A 7298-nucleotide genomic window follows, 5' to 3' on the forward strand; every position below is an offset into this window, starting at 1 on the left:
TCCTTGAGGCGTTTCCCTCTCTGGATCTGTGGGGGGGATTTTAACATGACTACCTCCTTGGAGGAAAAATCTGGTGGAAGGCACAGGCTAGATGGGGACTGCTTAGGTTTCAAAGACTTCATTCTAAGCAACCAGCTCGTGGATCTACAGACATCCAATGGTACGTACACCTGGACCAACAAACGCAGAGGGCCGCAGCACATTGCCTCCCGCCTTGATCGATTTCTCATGTCAGACAACGCTATTCATCTTGGGGGTGACTTCCATTCTTCCATATTGCCTCTTGCTGGATCGGATCATTGGCCCATCCTCCTTCAATGGGCCCGTCCGGGTTCGCGCTGCAACCGGCCTTTTCGATTCGAATCGTTCTGGTTCACCCACAATGGTTTTAAAGAACTTGTCATCAAAGCTTGGCATTCCTATGTACCACCTGAGGGCTCAAAAATGTTTCAATTCCAACAAAATCTTAGGAATCTCAAGCACACGCTCAAACATTGGAATAAATCTCAGTTTGGTAACATCTTCGACAACCAGAAAGAGCTAGAGCTTCAAATGAGCCTTCTACAACAGAAAATCATCACTGAAGGTAGAACAAAGGACTATGACAGTAAGGAAACCGATCTCCTCACAAAAATTGACAAGAGTAGGCAACAGGAGGAGACTTTCTGGCGACAGAAATCTAGGGTCAGATGGCTTCAAGAAGGGGAGAAAAACACAAAGTTTTTCCACAGGTCCACTATTCAAAGAAGGATGCATAATAACATTGCTTTTCTCAATAACAATCATGGAGTTCATTTAGAGGCGCATGAGGACATTGAAAAAGAGCTCAGAGGGTACTTCCAAAATATTCTGCAGGAACCTGAAGGCAATCGAGATCACGCTATTCAATCTATCACACAACATATTCCTAAAATCATTACTGAGGATCAAAATGTGATGCTGCTCTAGCCAGTCACTCTTCATGAAGTAGAGCAAGCCATAGCTCAACTCAAAGATGGTAAAGCGCCAGGCCCGGATGGCTTCACGGCCAACTTCTTCCACTCATTTTGGGAGCATATCAAGATGGAGGTTTGGGCTTTAGTGGAGGAATCCTGCTCCATGCACTGGATTCTTCCTTCACTGAACTCAACCTTCCTTGCTCTCGTCCCCAAGGAGGAGAATTCAAGCACTCCGGACAAATACAGGCCCATTGCGCTCTGCAATGTCATATACAAGCTGATTTCTAAAGTCATTGCGAACAGGCTTAAGCCCCTCCTACCTCTCCTTATCTCGCAAGAGCAAACCGGATATGTGGAAGGGCGACAAATCCTGGATGGCATAATCCTCTCACATGAAGTGATTCATTCACTCAAGCTCCTTAAGAAACCAGGTATGCTTCTCAAACTAGACTTATCTAAAGCATTCGACAAATTAAGTTGGAATTATATCAAACAAATGCTCCTGGCTTTTGGTTTCAATGCCCCTTGGACTCGGTGGGTCATGAGCCTTCTGTCATCCCCCAGCTTCTCAATCCTTGTTAATGGCTCTCCCTCACTTCCGTTTCGGTCTTCTAGAGGCATCCGTTAGGGGGATCCCTTGTCCCCCTTCCTTTTCGTTCTCATGGCAGAAGGCCTTAGTCGCCTCATTCATCATGCTGCCTCCTCCGACTCTATTAAAGGGATCTCTCTGCATGACAACTCCCCTATCACTCATCAACAATTCGTTGATGACAACTTGCTTTTTGGCCATCTGTCTATTCAAGAAGCCCGAGCCTTCAAATCCCTGCTTAACACCTTCTCGGATGCTTCTGGAACTACCATTAATTCAGACAAATCCCAAATTTTCTTTTTCAATACCCCCTCCATCTCTCAACGCAATATCGCCAGAATCTTGGGCTTCTCGATTGATGTTCTTCCTTCCAAGTATCTTGGGGCTCCCCTAGTAGACTCGGTCATCAAGCATGCCTCTTGGAGAGCCCTCCTTGATAAGCTGGAAGCCAGACTCTCCTCTTGGATGTACCGCTCTCTTAATATGGCCAACAGAATCATCTTAATCAAATCGGTACTCCAAGCTATGCCTCTTTATCTCTTTTCCATCATGGCTGCTCCAAAATGGGTTCTGAAGCAAATTCGCAACTTACAGAGGAATTTTCTCTGGGGATCTTCAGGCCTCAACAGAAAATGGGCCCTTGTCAAATGGACGGAGGTTTGCACACCAAAAAATGCTGGGGGGCTGGGTTTGAGAGATCCGCTTCATAGCAACCATACCATGGGAGCCCGTATCTGGTGGAATTGGATCTCTAAACCAAACATCCCTTGGGCTCATCTTTGGCAGGTCAAATATGCTCTAGGTAGACCCTAGGAGGATCTCATCCGCATCATCACGGATGCCCCTGGTTTGATGATTTGGAATGCAACAAAACAACATAGTGCTTTCATCCAAGCTCACAGTTTTTGGGAGATCCAGTCAGGAGACAAAGCTAGATTCTGGGAAGACTCTTGGCAACAAATGCCAAAACTATCCTCACTTTTCCATAAACCATTGTGGCAAAGCTTTCTTCAGAACACCATCCCCAATCAAGTCAATCAGTTCTGGCAACCCCTCTCCTCTCATGGTCATCAGTTGTGGAAACCAGCTCTCACCTGGCAAGAGGACTGGTAGGGGGAGACTTATGGCGACATTGAATAGGAGCTCAGCTTAAGAAGGATCAAAGTCTCGGCCCTCACAGATAGGCTGAGGTGGGGATACACTCCACGGGGTAACTTTTCTACCCAAGAAGCTTACAGGTTACTCTATTGCCCCCAGCAGAATCAGCAGGATCGCATATGGGTTCAAGTCTGGCTTCCCAGAACCTGGCCTAAAATCTCCTCTTTCCTCTGGCTCCTCAGCAAAGGAAAAATACTCACGTGGGACAATCTTCTGAAACGAGGTTTTATCGGCCCTTCAAGGTGCCCCAACTATAATTCTCAGGCAGAAACCATACAACACCTCCTTGATTCTTGCACTTTAGTTACTCATCTTTGGGACCAATTCACCTTCTGCTTTAGAAGAACTGGTAGACAGGTTGGTGATATCAACAATACCATCAGATGGTGGCCTTCGCAGCCATTCCAAAGTCAATTGCTCAATGCCATCTGGAACTTGTTCCCTGGCTTCATATATTGGTCCGCTTGGAAAGAACGCAATTACAGGACATTCAAGGACACATCCACACCGGTTGAAATCCTTTGGTCCAATCTCAAGTGCAACCTACAAGAAACTTTAGCTCTTGTTCACTGGCAAGATTCGGATATGCCTTCTTCACCGGCTGAATGTCTCATTTTGAAAAGATGGAACCTCGATCTCAAACACCCTGGGGGGAACGTTCAGAATTCCTCGAAGCATTTTGAGTCGCCTATCTCCTGGTCTCCTCCCATGACTCAGGCTTTCAAAATGAACTTTGATGGTGCGGAAAAAGGAAATCTGGGCTTAGCAGGCTATGGAGGCATCTTCAGGAATCATGAGGGCACTATCTCCTACATCTTCTTCGGCTCTCTTGGTCACGACTCTAACAATGCAGCTGAACTCGAAGGCCTATGGCATGGGTTATGCATAGCTGATAAAGAGAACTTCTTCCCTCTGGAAGTTGAAGGGGACTCTCAGATCCTAATTGAGGCTGCAATTCGTCTCCACTCTGGCTCTACAGCAACTAAAGTGGCCTCGAGTTGGCGGCTGCTGAGCAGACTGGAACAAATTGAAAAATGGCTCAAGGTGCCCAGAGCCATCACCTTTAAGCATATTAGACGCACGGCTAACAAAGTTGTTGATCGATTGGCTAATCAAGGTGCCACTCAGATTATTCCTTTCTATGAGGGCCCTCTCCACAACTTTGATGATGCACAACTCATCCAAGATTGCACTTCCTTGGTGCACCAGGATCTTCAAGCCCTAGATGCGGGTGATCAAAGGGAATGATATGTGGCAGAGGATTTGGGCATGCGTGTGGGATTCTACCACTGCCACCCTTCCTCTTGTCCTCGTCCTCATTAACTGCATTAACGACGAGCCTACCAACCACCCCACTACAATTATGCAACACATTTGCCCATGCTCGCATCTGTTCTTCAGCAATATGGCTTCTTCTGGAAGCTTCACGCCTGCTTTGTTGCCTTTGCGCTCTTGCTGCTCCTTGGCTGTCTCAGAGCACAACTCCAGAACCAACACTGGGCGTAGATGTTCAATTTTCTGTTGCATTGACCTCATTCCGGGCTTTCATGTTACGCAGAGCTCCCATTGCTCTCGGGGATTCTGGTTTCACTCTGACTCTTTCCCTGATTAGTGCACCCTTTCTCTACCTTCTGAGCTTTGCACTGGTCCACCCGTTCATTCCCTACCCTCTGCTTCTTGCTTTGTCTCGCTCAGTCATTCTCAATTGTATCCAATGCCTCATCTGCGCCAGAGGATGCAGTGTCGTCGTGGCTCGAGCCGTGGCTGTCCTCCCTACCACTGTCCCTCCACCTCTCTGAGCTCCTCATCTCCTCCCTCGGACTCCCCGTTGGGTCGTTACCTTGAGACAAGAAGTGGTCATGGCTTTCGAGCTGGTTGCGGGATTTCTTAGCCTGTAAGAGGCATATCCAGTCTCATCCTCAGTCAGCAGCATACTGCCCCGTTCCATTTCCCCTGTTTGCTCAACATGCCGACTATAATAGCCACCATTACCATTGATTTTAAAGAAGATCCCCCTGAAATGAGTACCGAGCTTCAGAGAACTAATCTGGCGCAAAAGGAGGTTGAAAGGCCTAGCTCTCCCTCTAGAGGTGGTCAGAAAAGGAAAGTGGTCGAGTGCAGCACCTCGCAGGATCTCAGAGTTGAAGCTGGTTCGGGCGACACCAAGCGAGGCTATTCCAGTGCTATAAATAATAAGCAGGACGAGGATGACACCAAGTGAGGCTGTTCCAGTGCTAAAGATGATATGCAAGACGAGGACGACCCTTACGCCTATGCATGTCGCGTGGTCGAATCTCCCCCCTCCTATCAAGGTACTTAAATGGATAATATCCATTTTTGCATGTTTTTGGATGGATGACGGTCTAGGTTAGTCACTGTTACTCACTCGCTGCCACAACTTGGTTACCTTCAGATTTACAGCTTGTCAAGTCATCGGTTTCCCCTTTGCGGGTGGCTGTGTTTTTTGATTGGGAACAATTTTGTATGTATAACTTCTCTGAGTTACTGTGGGTTGATAAATTGTTGGAGCTTCATGGCCGGTTTCCCCTATGAAGGCGGCACTCTCTTGTTGAATTGCTTGATACATGTTGATCATGTCTGCTATTTTAGAATGCCCATACCATGGGACAGAACTTCTGAGGCCTAGGCCTCCATGTAATCTTTTTGTATACTAATAGATTAAACTTATTCATAAAAAAAAAAAAAAATAAATAAATTCTCATAAGAATGAATTCTATATAGAGGTAGTTATTAAAGTATGTTACCTCTAGTGTTATTGATGTGTAGGGCCTTTACTAGGCCAATTGTGGGATTAAATAGCTAAGTTATATCTTTGTTTGAGGATGAGATGTCTTGGAGCTATTCCTTGATTGGAGACCTTAGGAGTGGTAAATTACCTAGTTCTGGAAACTCCAATTAGGGTAATTTTGAGGTTAAAAATGGGCCTCAAAATAAAAAATGTACTATTTAACTTTAAAAGAATCAATAAGATTCAAGATGGTGATGTCATTCCTAGTGGAAGATATTTTGGAGGGAAAAGAAGAAAACTATTTTTTTTTTAATTGTATTTTTGACTTATCTCCTTGTAGGTTCACTCAAATTTCAATAGTAGACACCATTTGGATGCAGAATTAAATTCCACATCCAATGAGTACCCACTCAACATACTTTTGAGTAGATCCACATAGAAAAAAATACATGAAAAAAATTGTTCAACATGTTTTTTTCATGTCTTTTCGATTTTTGGTTTGTTTGTTTGTTTGTTTTTTTTTTATATGGATCTACTCAAAATTATGCAGAGTGGGTACTCGTTGGATTTGGAATTTAATTCAACATCCAAAGGGTGTATACGCTTGAAATCTGAGTGAACCTACAAGGAGATAAGTTGAAAATACAATAAAAAAGTACTTTTCTTTCTTTTTCTTTAAAAATTCATGTCTTATTTTATTTTTTAACTATTATTTTATTGTTTTCCTTAGGAGGTCCATTTAAGACCTCAAAATTTCCCTAATGATTAGCTTAAGTGCATGCACGTATGTGTGTGTGTATCAAAATGATCATTGATAATAGTTTATGGTGATGGTTATTTCCTCAAGAGATAAGCCAAAATACTAGCCTTTCTAAGTGTAAGTGTTTTGGTTTTAGGCAGGAGATTTGCAACCTCCAAGGAGTGAGAAGAATCTTACTTAGTGTTTCAGATTGGGGGATTTGGCCATTGGGCCTCCTTTGATTTCATTTGAGAAGATGACTAGTTAGTGGCAATGACTTGGATGGTTTTAAAGGTTGATGAGGATTTTTTATTTTCATAAGCCTTATGGGGTAATATCTACCCCATTAGAGTTGGACTCAAATATTGGGGAGCTAATACTTCATTTCAGAAATTTTGGTAAGATGTAATTTTGGAAATTCAAGGAATGGACTTTTAGCCCCAACCCATAGTCACATGGGACAATATGGCTATAATCATGGACCTATCCAAAAAGTAGATAAAGGGTAGAAGTCCAATGGAGTTGGGAAGTCTTGAATATCCAAATATCTGGATATCTAGTTATCCATAGTTTTTCTTGAGCATGGGGACTTAACAAAGGACGAATGTCTTACATATCTAAATATTTGAATATTTGGGCATTCAAAACTTTAAATAATTGGTTATTTTACATTTTTTTTTTGGACTTTTGGAGGCCCAAATGGGTAGAACTTGCTGTAGTAGAACCTAATGTCAAAGGAACCTTAATGACATAGATATGAAGAGGATATGAATTCAATATTTTTACAAATTTAGTTTTCGGATGAAAAATGAAAGCCTATACCTTGATGCTAGAAAAACATGAGCACATGGGTACATGGAATCCAAAAGAGAAATCCTAGAACTTACAGGTAAGTCAATGTTGACATGGTGTGTTGACATGGCATGATCACATGGGAGGTTGATGTGTCATGTTGATGTGCCATGTGTTGGCACTTAGAAATGTCCTCTTGGATGTGAAAGAGAAGTTCCTAAGGTAACCATTTCAAAACCAATATTTAGATTGAAGGCTAGCCCCTTCAATCGAGAGAAGGCTCTCTCTGAAAGTTTAATCACTAAATGTTTAGCAACTACCTGTGTCTCCAAA

The 7298-nt window shown here is 43.4% G+C and overlaps 1 protein-coding gene across 1 annotated transcript; it reads left to right on the plus strand.

Annotated features, from left to right (window-relative positions):
* Positions 1–45: 45 nt before the first annotated feature.
* On the plus strand, positions 46–948 carry LOC149258824 (uncharacterized). Its single transcript, XM_089435370.1, has one exon. It carries the CDS (start codon positions 46–48, stop codon positions 946–948), a length of 903 nt encoding a protein of 300 aa, XP_089291496.1.
* Positions 949–7298: the final 6350 nt, after the last annotated feature.

Source organism: Pinus tabuliformis, chromosome 6 (assembly GCF_031772625.1).
Source record: "Pinus tabuliformis cultivar Carrire ecotype Pingquan chromosome 6, CPIR1, whole genome shotgun sequence".
Lineage (NCBI taxonomy): Eukaryota > Viridiplantae > Streptophyta > Pinopsida > Pinales > Pinaceae > Pinus > Pinus tabuliformis.